At 32.6% G+C, this 19,831-nt stretch overlaps 2 protein-coding genes across 2 annotated transcripts; both read right to left on the reverse strand.

Moving 5' to 3' along the window:
* Positions 1-557: 557 nt before the first annotated feature.
* Positions 558-5,853, reverse strand: gp1bb (glycoprotein Ib platelet subunit beta). The gene is made up of 3 exons (XM_051117939.1): positions 5,760-5,853; positions 2,964-3,319; positions 558-1,173 (listed from the first exon to the last, which is right to left on the reverse strand). The coding sequence occupies exons 2-3, from the start codon at positions 3,302-3,304 to the stop codon at positions 876-878; spliced, it is 639 nt and encodes a 212-aa protein (XP_050973896.1). The 5' UTR covers positions 3,305-3,319; positions 5,760-5,853; the 3' UTR covers positions 558-875.
* A 385-nt stretch (positions 5,854-6,238) lies between these two features.
* septin5a (septin 5a) lies at positions 6,239-19,586 on the reverse strand. The gene is made up of 11 exons (XM_051117925.1): positions 19,338-19,586; positions 17,064-17,154; positions 16,887-16,973; positions 16,234-16,357; positions 15,585-15,719; positions 13,148-13,265; positions 11,497-11,598; positions 11,118-11,214; positions 9,579-9,714; positions 9,271-9,373; positions 6,239-6,928 (listed from the first exon to the last, which is right to left on the reverse strand). Exons 1-11 carry the CDS (start codon positions 19,410-19,412, stop codon positions 6,866-6,868), a joined length of 1,131 nt encoding a protein of 376 aa, XP_050973882.1. The 5' UTR covers positions 19,413-19,586; the 3' UTR covers positions 6,239-6,865.
* Between the last annotated feature and the right edge of the window lie 245 nt (positions 19,587-19,831).

Consider the following 19,831-nt stretch of genomic DNA (forward strand, 5'->3'; position numbering starts at 1 on the left):
GGTTCGCGATTCGTTTGATTCGATCGGAACTTTGGATCGGGTTCGCGATTCATTTGATTCAATCGGAACTTTGGAGCGGGTTCGCGATTCATTTGATTCGATCGGAACTTTGGATCAGGTTCGCGAATCATTTTATTCAGATCGGAACTTTAAACCACGTTCCGCGATTCATTTGATTCGATCGGAACTTTGGATCGGGTTCGCGATTCATTTGATTCGATCGGAACTTTGGATCGGGCTTGCGAATCGTTTGACTCGATCCGAACTTTGGATCGGGTTCGCGATTCATTTGATTCGATCGGAACTTTGGATCGGGTTCGCGATTCATTTGATTCGATCGGAACTTTGGAGCGGGTTCGTGAATCTTTTGATTCGATCGGAACTTTGGAGCGGGTTCGTGAATCTTTTGATTCGATCGGAACTTCAAACCACGTTCCGCGATTCATTTGATTCAGATCGAGACTTCAAAGTGCGTTTTTTGAATCATTTGATTTAGATTGAGACTGGAATATTAAGAAAATGATATAATAGTGAATAACAAGAACACAGGGTACACATTCATCTGTAAATTGTTTAATTTATTGTAACCAATGGATCAAGTTTACAAAAAAGTCTATTTTTTAACAAAGAAAGTACAAATTAAAGGGATTTATTCCTTATTTTCCCCAGTTAGGGCGATTTACAGTAAACATTATTTTTTAAAACTACATTAAGCATTTCTATTGCAAAACTGGAAAATGTATGCAAAAAAGCAATACAAATGAGATAAATGTAAAAGGAGAATTTTAGATGATAAATAAAAATGAACTGTGCAAAATGGTTAGAATGAAATGAACACAGTTGTTTCTTTTGGTCTGGTTTGTGACCGTCTCATCCTACAAGCTCCTGTCTTTTAACATGACGTATTCATTACTCTGCGTCCCGTCGTCTTCCGCCGTGAAGGTCTCTGCGGCCGTGCGGCGCGCGTCTTGGGTCAGCAGCTCAAACCGCCGGAGGAAGAGGATGACAGAGGCCAGCAGGAGCACCTGAACTATGACGAAGATGAAGAGGCTGATCTGAGAAGCCAGAGCCAGATTACACATCCAGTAGCGACACGAATCCAGCAGCTCCTGTTCGGACAGATACACGAGCAGGCGCCCCCTCAGGTGAGCAGGAGAACTGCAGCTGACGTTCCTGAAGAACATAAAGCACTCAGTTAGGATTCAATGAAGTATCAACTTTGTCTCAGATGTTTCTCCTAAATTGCTGTGTAAATAAAGTCAAATTTTCAGGTGTTTTCTCTAGAGAAACTTCTTTGCTGTCTGAGGAAATATTTAGAAATTAAGACACTTAACATAAGTAATAAGTAGATGTCACCATACTTCCAAGGTAATTAGTCAAAGTACGTTAAGATAAGTTAAATTCTGTATCACATTTTTGTGAAATGTTATGTTTAAATATGCACTATCTAACTGAAATACACAACTTTCTTCTGAACAATTGATAAAGCCAGGCTCAACATTTTTCATTCTGTTAACATTTTTATTTTAAATTTTATTTAAATTTTTTTTTATTTCATTTTAATTTTACATTCATTTTTAGCAATGTAGTTGTGTTTTGTCCTTTTTATAGATTTTTTTAAAAAAGAGATTGTTTAGTGTTTTGTCATTTATTTAGTTCTGGTTTTAGTTATTTTGGTACACCAAGTTAAACTAAATGAAATGGAGAAATTAAAATACTGAAAATAAAATGAAATATTGCCTTGGAAATATTTTATTGTATTTTAAAATATTATTTTACTATTACTATGGTTTTATTTTATTCAAGTAAAAGGCAGTTATTCTGTTGACATTTTTATTTTAATTTTATTTTTGCATTTTCTTATTTCAATTTAATTTTATATAAATTGTTAGTAATGTAGTAATTTTAGTTCTAGTTTTAGTTTTTAGTTATACTAAATGAAAATGAGAAATTAAAATATTGAAAATAAAATGAAATATTGCCTTGGTATCAAGCTGAAATAAAATAATTTTAGGTTTTATTTGAGTTCATTTTATTGAAGGTTATTTTATTTCTAGTGACATTTTGATTGTGACTGATTTAAGTTTTAATTCTTTTTTTAACAGACAGGATTTTGTATATCTTTTTTATCACTCCATAAGACAGAATTATTTTACTTTATTTTACTTTATTTTATTTTATTTTATTTTATTTTATTTTATTTTATTCAAATAAGAGGCAGTTATTTTAATTTTAATTTTTATATTTTCTTATTTAATTTTAATTTTATATTAATTTGTAGTAATGTAGTAGTGTTTTGTCATTTCCATATTTTCTTTATTCTAGTTCTAGTTTTTGTTATTTTGTTACACCAAGTTACCGACCAAACAAAAATGAAAATACTGATAATAAAATTAAATATTGCCTTGGTGTATATATATATATATATATATATATATATATAGTTCTAGTTTTAGTAAACTAAATGAAAATGAGAAATTAAAACAATTAATTTTATTTGAATTTATTTTATTTCTAGTAACATTTTGATTATGATTGATTCTAAGTTTTTTTTTGTAACGGTGAATTATGTATATCTTTTTTTGTAACCTTATAAGACAGAAATACCTTTATTTTATTTTATTTTATTTTATTTACGTTTATTTTATTTTACTTTAAAAATGAATTATTTTATATTATTAATTAAAACAAAAAAAGAATATAGATGTGATTAGAACTGGAAATTTGAAGACAAAAAAAAAAAATTCCGGCATTTTATTTTGAGAAAACAGCATTTAAAAATATGTAATGTCTTTAAAAGCTAAAGATGCAAATAGAACATTGTAATAAAAAGTATCTCATTGTTTTCTTTCCACTAATATAAAAGAAGATAATTCAGTATCTCAAAATCGACCAGTGCATGAAAAAACAATGGCTTTGCCTTAAGAAAAATTACATTTTTAATATTTAATCCACACACTCACTGTAAGGAAGCGTGGTTGCTCTGTTTGAGCAGCCATCCTCTCAGATAAAGGATGCCGCAGTCACATGACCACGGGTTGTCGTGGAGAGCGGCCAGGCGCAGGCTGGGCAGCGAGTCCAACAGGCCGTTGGGCAGAGCCGTCAGATGGTTGTCGTTCAGGTGGAGTTGCGTGGTGTGTGCGGGGAAGGATGTGGGCAGGCTGGCCGTGGTGAGGCCGCGTTTACTGCAGTCCACCACACCGGCCACGCAGGTACACACCTCAGGACACGAGAGCTGAGCCGCGCTCATCTCACAGGCCAGCAACGACAGCAAGACCTTTAACACGAGCGCTACACACCGCATACCAGCACACACACACTGCAGAGACACAAAATCACTATTAACATCCTGATCCATTCAGCAGTGCATGCTGCGTGCAATAAATGGCATTTTGTCATAATGCAGTGACATCCCAATATTTGGTGGTTCCATGTATGGAGTGCAAAACTGAATAGACAGAGATGTTTACGCTTATCTGGAATTTCGGGGGAAGCAAAGGAAGCAAAGAAGACGAAGATAAAAATACAAAAAAAGAGACAAAAATACCAGTGTGATACAAATATTTCATGGTCTCGATGTACAGGAAAAACCATAATACTTCTGAATCTAATGCTCATTTGTACACTAAAAATGAACTGCAAAATCACAACAAAAATTAATTTGATGATAATATTCGTTAAATATATTTAACTAATGCTAACAATTTAATGAAAACTAAGAAAAATTACAAAAACACAACAAAATTAATAAAACTGTAAATAAATGGACAAAATAAAAATGTAAGAATATTAAATAAATAAATTAAAATGTAAAAAACTTAATATACATGAAAACTATAATACTGAAATAACACTGCTCATTTGTACACTAAAACAAAATTTAATTTGAAGATAATATTTGTTAAATATATTTAACGAATGCTAACAATTACTGCAAATCATGTTTTTTGGCAAGTACAATGATGTCATCGTTTTTAACACAACGTTTTAAAATGTTTTTAAAATAATAAATGCAATGGTATATTTATTTTATTATTTAATTAATTTAATTTATTATTTTATTGTATTTTTAATTTATATATATATATATATATATATATATTTTTTTTTTTTTTTTTATCATTTATTTACATGAGCTGTACACATACCTCTTCAGCACATTGCGTTTTTTTAGTACTTTATTTACTCTCAGCCTAGTGGTGTCTTTATGATGTTTTTTAATTATTTCTTTATAATTAAATATAATTAATGCTAACAATATCATGTTTTTTTTGGCATGTACAATTATGGCATGGTGTTTTTTTAAACAAATTTTGTTTTTAAATGTTTTTTAAAGAAGAAATGCAATGGTATATACAATGGTAAATATAGTGTCACCACAGTATTTTATTTTATATTTTTGCATTTTTAAAATTAATTTATTTATTTTTTATTACTATTTTATCATTTATTTACATGAACTGTTCACATTGCATTTTTAAAGACTTTATTCACTCTCAGCCTAGTGGTGTTTTTATTATGTTTTATGATTAAATATAAGTAATTAATGCTAACAATCTTTGCAATATCACATTTTTTGGCATGTACAATGATGTCATGGTGTTTTTAACACATGGTGTTTTAAAATCTTTTTCAAATGATAAATGCAATGGTGTGTACTACTGTAGTGTCACCACAGTATTTTATTTGATTTGTATTTTTTAATTAATTTAATTTTATTTTATTTATTACTTTATTGTATTTTAATTGAATTTAATTTAATTAATTTTTAAATTATATTTATCATTTATTTACATGAACTGTACAAATTGCTATCTCTCCAGCATTGCGATTTTTTTAGTCCTTTATTCACTCTCAGCCTAGTGGTGTCTTTATTATGTTTTTTCTCTTTATAATTAAATATAATTAATTAATCATGTTTTTTGGCAGGTACAATGATGTCATGATGTTTTTAATGGTGTTTTTTAAATGTTTTTTTTTTTTTTTAAATCAATAAATGCAATGTTGTATACAGTGGTTTATATAATGTCACCAGTTTTTTATTTTATTTTATTTTTTTATTATTGTATTTTTTATTAATTTCATTTATTATTTATTATTTCTGTATTTTTTAAATAAATTACTTTTTATTTTATTTTATTTTATTATTTTTTTTTTTTTATTTAATTGAATTAATTAAATTTTTTTATCATTTTTACATGAACTGTACACATTGCTAACTCTTCAGCACATTGCTATTTTTTTTTTTATCTGTTGTTATATTTGGATGTTTGCACCGGAAGTTTTATTTACCATGGAAAATTTATTGTGCGTGTAAGCACAATTTGCAGTAAAAACTCTTTTATTTTATATATAGCTCTATTTTATTTTATTTTATTTTATTTTATTTTATTTTATTTTATTTTATTTTATTTTTTATTTTAGCACAAAAAAGTTACACATTCCTCAACATTTGACAACTGGAAGAAAACGGCATATGAACCTCGTCTTATTTCTTTCTTATTTTACTTAAATATCTCATTTTAATCAACAACATGCATGTTTCGGTAAATATGAGTGTGTTTACCACCGCTTTAGTTCACTGAGGTTCCCAATGGGTGGTGAGCAGAAACAGATTAACAATATTGGATTGAATAATTAAATAATATTTCATTACCAGCTAAATAAATCAAGAATAAGTCATATTTAAGTTATAGAGCCAATACATATATTGTGTAATTTGTTTAAATGTGAGATGAATTTAAAAGTGGAGTTCTTACCAGTGTCACTAGCGTGTCTGTGTGTCAATATCAGTCTGAAGAAGCGTTAAGACTGCAGCATCGAACACAGCTGGGCCACACTGATAAAACTACCCTAAACGCCGCCCCCTCCGAGGAATATGTGACAGGAAGTGGGCCGCACTTTCACTCTCTGATACTGGGACATCATAACCGCTTTTCCTTTGCGCTCAGTTAAATTCCCAGTAACGTCCAGTGAATGAAGAGCACAAGAATCATCCAGTATCTGAAACAGACAAGAAAACTACACCACAGTTCACGTTATGCATTTAAACAGAATTACACAGAAAAAAAGAACTACTGAAAAAGGCCTAATGGTAGTTCAAAAATATCAAAAAAACATTCCATCAGATTTTTCAAATTCAAATGTTTTCAAATATTTAAATATTTGAATTTGTGTATTACAATTCTAATCAATCATACAGTTATAAACTATAGTGAACAAACAACACTGACAACAATTAAATTATTCACATTTATTAGCAAGCTTTACTTCAAGATTTACATAAACAATTGACATAATAATATAAATTATTAAATTATTAAAGGCCGTTAACACTCATAATAACGGAATAGATTTTATTCTGATTATTATTGTTAGAAAACAAGCAAAAACCAGCCATCTGAACTGAGGATGTTTATTGGTAACAGTTACTGTAGCCGTACTGTATGTTCACATTCACTAGAAAAATCAAAAGCGCCAATAAATTCATTGCAAAAGGACGTCACTGTCTCTCCAAAATGCACACGCACACACGTCCACGAACCCCTGCACTGTTTCAGTACTCACACGCACATTCGTCTTACTCTAAGCAAATAAAAAGTCGATATAAATTAGACACCTTCAGAAGTGAATTTAAGTTAGATTGGTTTATGTACGTTCATGATGAATCACATGACAGCGGCACTGTATTCGATCCAGGCAGACAGAAGCACCGAGCAGATGAACAGAGCGGATCTGAGGGTCAGACCTGTAGATATGATATTTGTACAGTATAACAACGTTTAAATGCATTCACATCTGAGGGCTGCTGTGAGGGCTGTAGTGTGTGTGTGTGTGTGTGTGTGTGTGTGTGTGTGTATCAGCATCACTGGTCTTTTTCATGCATCTGTTGTTGCATCTTTTCCAGCATCTCCTGCATTCTCTTCAGCTGCACATACAAAACAACAGGAAAATGTCATTTGTGAAAAAAAAGAAAAGAAATGCACAATAACACCACCAGGATGGCTTTTTATTATCAAAATGTTATTTATTTATTTATGTTTTATTCAGCAAAGTGAGCATTTATAATGTTGCAAAGTATTTCTGTTTAAAATAAATGCTGGTTTTCTGAACTTTTTTTTGACAGAAGAATCCTGAAAAATAAAATGCATCATCGTTTTCATAAAAATATTAAGCAGCTCAACTGTTTTCAGCGTTGATAATAATCAAAAAAATGCTTCTTGAGCTGCAAATCAGCATATTAGAATGATTTCTGAAGGATCATGAGACATTGGAGACGAGTAATGATGTTGAAAATTCAGCTTTGATCACAGGAATAAATTACATTTTAACATATATTCACATAGAAAACAATTATTTTGAATTGTAATATTATTTCACAATTTCGTAGTTTTTAACATATTTTTTAAATGTTTTTGTATATTTTTTCACTTCTCTAGCTGTCTACAGCTCTGGTTTACATTTTTTTTTAATTTAAAGTTAATATTGCAGTGTGGGTACTGTACAACAAATTAACTGTGTTTTTCCTTATTTGAAGAACATAAAGCAAAAATAAAGATAAAACTGCTATGTTGGAAGACGTATCTACAGAGACCATAAATATGAATTAAATGAGTTATAGTTATTACATTAACTTAAAAAAATATATATTTTAAGTAAAATGAAATATAATCAAATATATATATTAAAAAAAAAAGTAAGCATAGGTAGGTCCAACATTTTGTCTTTTTTTATTTAGTTTAACTTGTCCTAAAATACCTAAAGCTGAAACAGACAATTATATATTTTTTAAAATTTATTTAGACATAATGAAAACTAAGAAAAAAACAAAAACACAACAAAATTAATAAAACCATGAATAAATGGAAAAAATTTAAATGTAAGAATATTTTTAGCTGTGTACTGCTCTGGTTTACTGAATTTTTATTCATCTAAATTTGATATTGCAGTGTGGGTACTGTACAACAAATTGCTTGTGTTTTTCCTTTTTTGAAGAATATAAAGCAAAAATGACAGTATAGATTTATAATACTGGCCATAATAATCGTGATAATTACTGGCAATTAAATCTTCCAGTGTATCTATAACAATGGCAATGAATAACAATGAATCCACATGCAAATGTATCTATGGAGACCATAATTATTAATTAAATCATCATATGTCCCATGGATATTATAGTTATTACAGTAACTAAAAAAATCATTATTTCAAAAAGAAAATAAATGTTAAGTAAAAGTAATCAAATATATATATTTATTTTATTTCAGGCAGGTTCAACATTTTAATGTTTTTATTTAGTTTAACTTGTACTAAAATACCTAAAGCTGAAACATTCATAATTTTATAATTTAAAATATTTTTGTTTATTTATTTATTTATTTATAGACATAATGAAAACTAAGAAAACCATACTACAACCATAAATAAATGCAAAAAATAATATAAATAATTTATGTATTTATATATAAAGCAAAAATAAAGAAAAAACAGCTAATGTAATAATACTGGCCATAATAATCGTGATAATTACTGGCAATTGAATCATCCAATGTATCTATAACAATGAATCCATGTGTAAATGTCCCAGAGATATTATAGTTATTACAGTAACTAAAATACATATATATTATTAAATATTATTTATTTGAAGAATATAAAGCAAAAATTAAGAAAAAAAAATGGCTACGTTGGAAGGAAAACATGAAAAAAAAAATAATTATGGCCATAATAATTATGATAATTACTGGCAATTAAATAGTCCAATGTATCTATAACAATAAATCCATATGCAAATGTATCTACAGAGAGCATAAATATTAATTAAATGTGCATATGTCCCAGGGATATTATAGTTATTACAGTAACTTAAAAAACATTGTAATTTCTTGAAATAAAATAAATGTTAAAAATAATCAAATATATATAAAAAAGTAACCTTATTTTATTTCAGGTAGGTTCAACATTTTGTCATTTTCACAAGTTTAACTTGTACTAAAATACCTAAAGCTGAAACATAATTTCAAAAAAATATTTATTTATTTATTTATTTAGACATAATGAAAACTAAGAAAAATTACAAAAACACAACAAAATTACTAAAATTGTAAATAAATGGAAAAAATAAAAATGTAAGAATATTAAATAAATAAATGAAAATGTAAAAAACTAAATATTCATGAAAACTATAATACTGAAATAACACTGGTGTCCTAATAACTGTATGGAAATCTACAGCACACAATAAAATCAGCTACGATTGTTTTGTACCTCTTCATCCTTCATCTTAATGAGTCTCTCCGTCTCCACATCTGGTGTCGGCAGAGGCAGGATGGGTAGTGGACTGTCTGTACGGTTATCCTGTGCAAGTTTACTGAAACACACACACAAACATGCATTATATGAGCCACATCTAGACTGGAAAGTCAAACAGCCTCAGGTCAGCATGTCATTTACACTGGCAGAAAGCTAAAAGCAAAGCTGCCTGTGTTCTTATCTACTTTATATGTGCTAGTTGTTTCAATAAACAATATTTATTATGTCAAACAGCATTAATTATGTGTGTGCATGTCCCACACCTAGTCATCTCCTGGATGCAGTGGGCTCTGTAGTTTTCATAGTGCACGTCGCACGTCACGTCTTTCAGGTCGTGCATGTGAGAGCGAATCAGCATGTTCCTCAGTTTCACAAAGTCGCAGTGAGACTGATTCTCCACTGAACAAAACACAAAGAAATGCAATAAAGTCGTGAACACACAAACAACTACAAAGTGGTGGATGAAGTGTATAAATGAAGTACTTTAGTAAAAGCACAGATACTCTAATAAGTACTCAATAATTAATAATAAATAATTAATTATAATAATAAAAAATAATAACAAATAATAAATACTCCAGTAAAAGTATTAAGTACTCATTTAGAATTTTACTTGAGTAAAAGTACAAACGCACTTCATTTTTAATGTACACAAGTATTAAAAGTGATCATTACACCAAGTTTATTATTTACTCAAGCCAGAATTTATCAGACTAGGCATTACTTATCACTAATAGTGAATATTAGTGCAAACATTTAATATGCATTGATATGCAAAGTTTAGTATGCAAATATATCAGTTTAAAGGAGAAGTCCACTTCCAGAACAACAATTTACAAATAATTTACTCACTCTTTTTAAGCACAAACGATGAACTTAGACGTGATTCGTAGCGTTGTAAACGCGCATCCCAGAGCCTGTGCTACACAAGCTTCTGTGGTTAAAAAGTAAAAAATTTTATTTTTTGAAAAAATGACTGATCGTTTCGCTAGATAAGACCCTTCTTCCTTCTTTAGAGCCCTTTGAAGCTGCATTTAAACTACATTTTGGAAGTTCAAAATCAGGGCACCAATCAAGTCCATTATATGAAGAAAATCCTGAAATGTTTTCCTCAAAAAACATCATTTCTTAACGACTGAAGACAGAAAGACATGAACATCTTGGATGACAAGGGGGTGAGTAAATTATTTGAACACTGTTGTTCTGGAAGTGGACTTCTCCTTTAAGTTACTGATCATTCAAATGTGAATAAAATGCAAATATACTAGTTTCAAATCATATTACAGCTTGCAGATTTAACTGACAAACAACTGACATTCATGACCTAAATATGATTTCCATTTACAATAGTCAATATTAAAATTTGGCTTTAGTAACTTACTTTTTTGTGCAATAAGTCCTTGACTCATTTACACTGGATCATTGAATCAGTGAGTGCATACTTCTAGGTGTGTAGTATTGTTTAGGTTAATAATGTTCAGTATGTTACTACAGGGACAAACGACATTATAAAACTGAAACAGTGAATATTTAGTGTTATTTTCCAAAAAACTTACTACATATATATATATATATATATTTTTTTTTTTTTTTTTTTTGTTAACCTCAAAATGCAAAGAAGGTCAAACGCCCTTTACAAAACAAGGTAAAACAGCGATGTAGCGAACCTGAAATGTGTTCCTCAAAAAACATAATTTCTTTACGACTGAAGAAAGAAAGACATGAACATCTTGGATGACAAGGGGGTGAGTACATTATCTGTAATTTTTTGTTCTGGAAGAGAACTCCTTAAGTATACTGACCTTCCACAATACCCCAAGGGTAAAGACGACCTCTGACTCTTTGACCTCTGGCTTCCACCACTGTATTACTGCCAATGACAGCAAACGGAGTGCACTCCTACAGCACACACATATGACACATAAATCATTCAGTATTCACTATACATACTTCCCCTAGCATCAGACTTATGAACCGCAACACATAAATCTGCCTCACGAAAAACATCTGCACATGATAGCAGTTTATCAGCTTTACTCCTCCAGCTGCTGGCAGCAGTATACAGTCCATCATGTGAGTAAAATCAATTCAAATGGAGTGAAATTCTTTCCAAATCATTTAGATAAAACTGATATGTTTGGAGATTTAGCTAAAAAGACTTATGAGATGTGTTTGCCGGACCTTCAGCTCTTTGTCCATCTGTTTGAACTCCTCCTCCTCATCAGAGTCACACTCAGGAAACTGATAAACTTTAATCCCGAAGCGCTCGATCTCATCTCGCACCTGCAGGACAACAGATGCACACTATGAAAATAACAATCATGCTGTGTAACCTGCAAATGTGCAGTAAACAATCAGCAGACATACTTGCAAAGAACTGATTCCATCAGAACCACTTTAAAGGAGAGTCCACGTCCAGAACAACAATTCACAAATAATTTACTCACCCCCTTGTCATCCAAGATGTTCATGTCTTTCTGCCTTCAGTCATAAAGAAATTATGGTTTTTGAAGAGAACATTTCAGGATTTTTCTCCATATAATGGACTTCATTGGTGCCCCGATTTTGAACTTCCAAAATGTAGTTTAAATGCAGCTTTAAAGGACTCTAAACGATCCCAGCTGAGGAAGAAGGGTCTTATCTAGCGAAACGATCTGTCATTTTTTTTGGAAAATACAATTTTTTATACTTTTTAAACACAAAAGCTTGTGTAGCACAGGCTCTGGGATGTACTGAATCACGTACTACTGAATCACGTAACACACGGAACGTAGGTGGAACTACAAACCCAGTGTTTACAAAGCGAACAGGCAAAGACTAAGAAAGTGCAAGTTTGTAAATGCTGTTTACAAACAAAAAGGTACAACAATGTCCTCCGCTCAAGTTGTAGGAGAAAATAAGATAGAGTTTTTCACTATACTCAGTACACAGACAATGAACTTAGAAATGATTCGTAGTAGTGATGGGAAGTTCGGATCACTTTACCGACCTGGACCTTTGAGATTCATTTTTCAGCAAAATGAACAAATCTTTTTTCGAGCCACTCCGTTCATTTTAGCACAATATGATTAAAATGTTACTACTGCTTACACAAACGTTGATCACACTACAAACAAGACAAAACTATAATGCTATAAGAAACAGAAAAGACTCATTCATTGTTTACCTGGGTCTTCAGTCTGTGATTAGCTCACCTCACCTCTTATCTGACAAGTTTTCGGGTTTGAGTCGTTCGTTTATCATGTGACAGACCCATAAGATGAACGAACGACTCCAAAATCCCGAAGACTCGAAACAGGTGAACTAATTCCAGTACAGAACCAAATAGGATGTTGCGCATGTGCGACTGAACAAATCACTCCCCGAGACGACTCGTTCTTCCCAAGTCACATTAAAGATTCGTTCAAAATGAAAGAATCGTTTAAGAACAACCCATTACTAATTCGTAGCATCGTGGACGCGCATCTCAGAGCCTGTGCTACACGAGCTTTTGTGCTTAAAAAGTATACAAATTTTTATTTTTCAAAAAAAATGGCCAAACGTTTCTCTAGATAAGACCCTTCTTCCTCAGCTGGGATCGTTTAGAGCCTTTGAAGCTGCATTTAAACTATATTTTGGAAGTTCAAAATCGGGGCACCAATGAAGTCCATTATATGGAGAAAAATCCTGACATGTTTTCCTCAAAAAACATAATTTCTTTACAACTGAAGATCCAAGATGTTCATGTCTTTCTGAGTAAATTATTTGAACATTGTTGTTCTGGAAGTGGACTTCTCCTTTAAAGAAAGAAAATCAGACTGCTGAGATGTTTGAGCAGATACTGTCCACTCACCCTGTCCTTGAGCTTTTTGACCTCATTAGGAGTGAGACAGTCCGCTTTAGAGATCAGAGGAATGATGTTCACTTTCTCATGCAGAGCCTTCATGAACTCAACATCCACCGGCCGCAAACTGCAATAAAAGAAACAACACAGTCTGAATATCTGATGCTTATGATGTTCATATAGAGATCACATGGGCATTTCACCACTACACCAATTTCATCTCTATTTCTATTCACTTCTATTATGCATTAAAGGATAAGTTTGGTTCCAGAACAATTTGCAGATAATTTACTCACCCCCTTGTCATCCAAGATGTTCATGTCTTTCTTTCTTCAGTTGTAAAGAAATTATGGTTTTTGAGGAAAACATTTCAGGAATGTTTTCCATATAGTGGACTTCAATGGTGCCCCCAAGTTTTAACTTCCAAAATGCAGTTAAATTGCAGCTTTGAATGGCTCTAAACGATCCCAGCCAAGGAAGAAGGGTCTTATCTAGCAAAACAATCGGTTATTTTCTAAAAAAAAAAAAAATTAAAATGTATATACTTCAACCTCAAACCCTCATGTTGTCTAACTTGTTTAATCCGGTTGAAGACAGTTAGGGTATGTCGAAAAGGTCCCATCTCATTTTCCCCTCCAACTTCAAAATCGTCCTACGTCGCTGTTTTATCTTTTTTGTAAAGGGCGTTTGACCTTCTTTGCACATTCACTTTGTAAACACCGGGTCGGTACTTCTTCGGCGATGTAGGATGCTTTTGAAGTTGGAGGAGAAAATGAGATGGGAGATAAGACCCTTCTTCCTTGGCTGGGATCGTTTAGAGCCCTTTGAAGCTGCATCAAACTCACAGGCACCATAGGAGTCCTGAAATGTTTTCCTCAAAAAACATCATTTCTTTACAACTGAAGAAAGAAAGACATGAACATCTTGGATGACAAGATGGTGAGTAAATTAGCTGTACATTTTCGCTCTGGAAGTGAACTTCTTTAATTGTCCATGATGCAAGACCTGCAAGTCAAATCTGTTTACTTTTTAACACATTCATATTTAAGATTTATATGAAATAGGAAGTCATAAATTCACATTTGAGAGTCAGTGTCAGGTTTTTTAAAGGAATAGTTCACCTTTAGTTCAATTTGCTGAAAATGTGTTCACCCTCAGGCCATTCGAGATGTAGATGAGTTTGTTTCTCCATCAGATTTGGAGAAATGTAGCATTGCATCATTTGCTCACCAATGGATCCTCTGCAGTAAGTGGGTGCCGTCAGAATGAGACAGTCCAAACAGCTGATAAAAACATCACAATAATCCACAAGTAATCCACACCACTCCAGTCCATCAATTAACATCTTGTAAGTGAAAAGCTGCATGTCTGTGAGAAACAAATCCATCATTAAGATGTTTTTAACTTCAAACCATTGCTTCTGACCAAAATATGAGTAAATAATCCATAATAACGCTTCCTCCAGTGAAAAAGTCCATATCCTGTTGCCTCTCACATCAAAATCCACACACATATTTGTTAAAGGCGTCACACCGACAGAGGCCGCTCCCACGATAGTTGATTGACATGAGCGTCTTACCTCAGACCCGCCTTACAACAGCTGTAACAGTCCGACCTCCATTGTTTCGATGCCGGAGCAGGGATGTAAGTTAGACAAGAATATCTCAGATTGAGCGATTGAGGTGTTGTGTTGCTGAATGTAATAATGAACATAGTGGTCATCACTCACTCCCGACATCTGAGCCGCTGAAGATTTGTGGATTACGTTTGTTTGTGAAGGGAATGCGCCTCCCGATCTACATAAATGCATTCATGATCCAGCTTCACCTACAGCAGAAGTGAGTATAAGGGGTTTATTATGAATCTCTGCAATTATCTTTCCTAATAACGTGCAAGTAAACAGGCTCATCACTCCACAGAGAGAAGAGAGGGGCGGGGCGAGCAGAGCTCATTTGCATTTAAAGGAACAATCCATCGGAATGAGATGATTTTTGCAGAGCTCATTTTGACAAGGACAAGGCATCCAATGACCCCTTTAAGAACTTTGATCGGTGCATATTTCTCTCCTGATTCAGACAAGACAAACTTTATACTGGAGAAACAATATTATGGACTCAGGAGCAACAGTTTGAATTTAAAAACATGGATTCATTTCCTACAAACATGCAGCTTTTTATTTCACAAGATGTTAACTGATGGACTGGAGTGGTGTGGATTACTTGTGGATTATTGTGATGTTTTTATCAGCTGTTTGGACTTTTTCTGGTGGTTTTTGACCATTCTGACAGCACCCATTTACTGCAGAGGATTTACTGGTGAGCAAGTGATGTAATGCTACATTTCTCCAAATCTGATGAAGATACAAACTCATCTACATCGTGGATGGTCTGAGGCTGATTATGCAAATGTGAACATGATGCACTTGACTCATTACACCCGCTCATACCCATGTCCAAACGGCGGGATGAAGTACAGGCAGCAGTGCACTCTGTTGTCTAGTATGTTCTTTCTGTTCAGCCCACTTTCATCTCTGAAGTACTGCTCAAACTGCTGGTCGATGTAGTCTGTGATGGGCTTCCAACTGCGAACACACACACAAACACACACTCTTCAGCATGACAGAATTTTATACAATAACACACTAAGGCTTTTTCTGTCAACTGAACTACTTTGACCCAAAAGTCACCCTGTGAAGTTAATATTTCAATCACTTAACAACACATTTACATGTGCACAATTCTCTAATATCAGTTAATGGTCACATGACATGCATGCAAACAAAATACTTAATATTTTTAGTATTGTTTTTATTTTAAAATGATTTAATATTTATTTATTTACTTTACATTTATTTTACTTTATTCATTTATTTACTTTATTTTTATGATTTAATTAATTATTAGATTTGTACCAAGTCACAAACCCAAAGTTTGGGAAACCACTCAGGCTCTCAAGGCTGCTGTATTGTGAATACAGACATGACTAAAGGTCTCTTTGCTTTCATAAAATGCTGTATTGAGCAATCAGCATCTACGAACGCAACTATCAGTTTCGTAATTGTGCTCATGGGATGCTAAGAACAGCTGAATTCTCACCATTCATTGTTATTGACTGCGTCTCCAAACCCCGGCGTGTCCACAATGGTGAGTTTGAGTTTGACTCCTTTCTCCTCGATGTCAACCGTGTGTTTGGTGATCTCAACCGTCTGATTAATACGCTCTGTTACAGGAAACACACAATATATGATTCAAAATTATTAAAAATATATTTTTTTTAAGTCTTTTCTGCTTACCAAAGCTGTACCCATTAATTCAGAAGTACAATTAAATTAGCAGTATTGTGAAATATTATTACAATTTTAAATAACTGTTTTCTATGTGAATGTATTTTAAAATGTCATTTATTTCTGTGATGCAAAGCTGAATTTTCAGCATCATTACTCTTCAGTGTCACATGATCCTTTAGAAATCATTCTAATATGCTGATTTGCTGCTCAAGAAAAATGTTTTCAATGTTAAAAACAGCTGTGCTGCCTTATATTTTTGTGGAAACAAAACATTTTTTAAAATTTATGAACAGAAAGTTCAAAGGAACAGCTTTTACTTGAAATCTTTTATAACATTATAAATGTCTTTACTGTCACTTTCGTTCAATTTAATGAGCTCATGCTCATTTAAAAGTCCCCAAACTTTTAAACAGCAATGTATATTGTATTCTTATGTAACAACATAACTGTGTAAATTCTTACCTTCAGCGTTTAGTAATTTTCTGTCTTTATAGAGATCTGTGAGGAAGAGACTGTTAACTAGAGTAGACTTTCCCAATCCAGATTCACCTAAAACACACACAATGTTAATGCTCTTGTTAATGACAAAGATGAGCATGAAGTCAGTGACGCATACTATAGTGAGGATTTCAGACATACCTGCCACCATCAGAGTGAAGTCGAAGCCCTTCTTCACCGACTTCCTGTGAACCTGATTAGGAAGCGTAGCGAAGCCAACATACTGCTTGTCCTGAAACACACAAGCCAAAACATTAACATTCTGTATATTCTGTCTGCATTTTATGGAAGACAGAAGGTTTGCAGGTTTTGAAGGATTATTGGGTGAACTGTCCCTTTAAGACCGAACTTCTGTGAATCATCAGACTGGCAGAATAAAAATAGCAAAGAATGGAAAGCCCAGTAGTATTGCGTCTCCTGCAGATCCACCAACTGTGCCGGAAACCGCTCAGCACTCATAACCGCTCAAACTGACACTCAGAACACAGAAATTACTGACGGGAAGCAAAAAACTATTAAACCGACAGCAGAACCAGCTCAGCGTCCAGGCCAGACCGAGTGAACCATATTCACATACACAGAAGCCATATTTACATAAGCTGAAAAGGCCTTTTAACACACTCAAACTTGGGCCAAACTCAACTCATCTGACTGCCAGAGCATCTCACAACCCGTCACGTGTGTTTCCGCCATCCATCATTTTAGAAAAGAGAAACCCTGCTGTATCTCACCCCATGAGTACAGTGTGAAAGCCAAGAGGAATAAAGATGCATGTGTACTCAACTAGAGTTTTACATTTTTTAAACAAAAACTGGTAACACTCAAGCCTTTATGTATAATGCATTATAAAGGTATACCAGTCAAAAGTATTTGAACAGTAAGGTTTTTAATGTTTTTTAAAAAAGTTTCTTCTATTCAACACGCCTGCATTTATTTGATTCAAAGTACAGCAAAACAGTAAAATTTTGAAATATTTTTACTATTTCAAATAAGTCTTTTCTATTTGAATATATCTTAAAATCTAATTTATTCCTGTGATTTCAAAGCTGAATTTTTAGCATCATTACTCCAGTCACATGATCCTTCAGAAATCATTCTAATATTTTGATTTGCTCAAAAAACATGTATAATGTTACAAAAGCTTTTTATTATTAATTCTATTTAATGTATTATTATAATTTATTATATTTCACAATATTCTTTTGCTGTATTTTAGCTGTATTTTAGATCAAATAAATGCAGGCTTGGTGAGCAGAAGAGACTTTTCAAAACATTGCAAATCTTACTGTCCAAAAACAGTGTATAATGCACATATTATTGCATTATATTTTCATGCAAAAAAAAAATAAATAAAAAGAAAGAATTATAATGCACTTTTAGCTGTAAATTTAAAATGCATTATAATATTTTCAGATTCCTTGTAGCATCTAAAAATTGGTTTATCATGCAAAAAAAAAAAAAAACTTGTAATTGCGACTTTTTATCTCACAATTCAGACTTTTACCCTGCAAATCTGAAATTATATTTCACGATTCAGACTTTATTTCTTTCAAAATTCTGAGTTTACATCTTTACATCTTTTTTTTTTTTTTTTTTTTCTAATTGCAAGTGACCCTGGACCACAAAACCAGTCATAAGGTAAATATTCTGAAATTGAGATTTATACTTCACCTGTATAAATAAGCTTTCCATTGATGTATGGTTTATTAAGATTTTGGATATTTGGCTGAGATACAACTATTTGAAAATCTGGAATCCGAGGGTGCAAAAAAATAAATAAATAAAATCAAAATATTAAGAAAATCACCTTTAAAGTTGTCCAAATGAAGTTTTTAGCAATGCATATTACTAATAAAAAAAGTTTTGATACATTTACAGTAGGAAATTTATAAAATACTTTATGGAACATGATCTTTATTTAATATACTAATGATTTTTGCCATAAAAAAGGAATTGATCATTTTAACCCATAAAATGTATTGTTGACTATTGCTACAAATATACCCATCCTACTTATGACTGGTTTTGTGGTCCAGGTTCACATATATTGACACATAAACTCAGAATTGCCTTTTTATTTTATTTTATTTTATTTTTAGTCTGTGGCAGAAACAGGCTTCCACACATCATACTTTCTAAAGGTGTAACAATAAATAGACAAGTTTTATAATACATGGTTACAACATGGTTGCAATTATTTAGGAGATCACAGAATGCCTTAAAAAGGTGTATTACAAGGCATAATTAATGCTTTACAAACACCTTTATATTGCATTATATATATAGGTTTCAAGTAAAGTGTGAAAGAAAAAAAAAAATCACTGCCACAATTCTAGGGCGTTGCTATGCGGTTGTTAAAGTGTTGTACTCATATCTAAATTTATATATATACACATCAAGACATAAACAGCGAACCTTCTGTCGGGTGGTTCTGGTTCGGGGACACAAAAGTTTCTCCACCAGTTTCTCCTGCAGCATCATGGTGTCCATCCTGAAATGTGTGCCGTCCCTCTTTAAACCTGCGTGACGCTCAGTTTATCACTCTCTCTGCCTCTATAAACCCTCTCTGCTTTCCTTTTCCCTGTTTTCTGTCTCTTCTGTCTCTTGCCCACGGCACATCCCAGCGCGCCGTGTTCAGACAGGCAGGCAGAGGAATCCCCACATGACTGAATGAAAGACTGACAAAAGAAGGTAGTGAGTGAGAAAGAGCGAGTGAGAGAAATGAAAAGACGTAAAAGGGAAAAGCATGGAAGCAATTTTAGACAGGAAGGAGGGGGGCAGCTGAAAACGGGAATAAAAACACTCATTCATTTAGTCGTTCATTCCTCCCCCACTTTTTTTCCACAGCCGGTTCTGAGGTGCAGGGATTTCTGTGTGTGTGTGTGTGTGTGTGTTTTAGGGAGCAAGAC

The sequence above is a fragment of the Labeo rohita genome, chromosome 8 (assembly GCF_022985175.1).
Source record: "Labeo rohita strain BAU-BD-2019 chromosome 8, IGBB_LRoh.1.0, whole genome shotgun sequence".
Taxonomy (NCBI): domain Eukaryota; kingdom Metazoa; phylum Chordata; class Actinopteri; order Cypriniformes; family Cyprinidae; genus Labeo; species Labeo rohita.

Excerpts from the sequence above, each read along its gene's own strand:
- gp1bb (XM_051117939.1), bottom strand. The coding sequence starts at position 3,304 with ATGCGGTGTGTAGCGCTCGTGTTAAAGGTCTTGCTGTCGTTGCTGGCC. Across the intron at positions 1,174-2,963 it reads AGCAACCACGCTTCCTTACA|GAACGTCAGCTGCAGTTCTC; the intron begins GTGAGTGTGTGG and ends TATGTTCTTCAG.
- septin5a (XM_051117925.1), bottom strand. The coding sequence starts at position 19,412 with ATGGACACCATGATGCTGCAGGAGAAACTGGTGGAGAAACTTTTGTGT. Across the intron at positions 16,358-16,886 it reads AAAATTACTAAACGCTGAAG|AGCGTATTAATCAGACGGTT; the intron begins GTAAGAATTTAC and ends TTCCTGTAACAG. Across the intron at positions 15,720-16,233 it reads GCAGTCAATAACAATGAATG|TTGGAAGCCCATCACAGACT; the intron begins GTGAGAATTCAG and ends GTGTGTTCGCAG.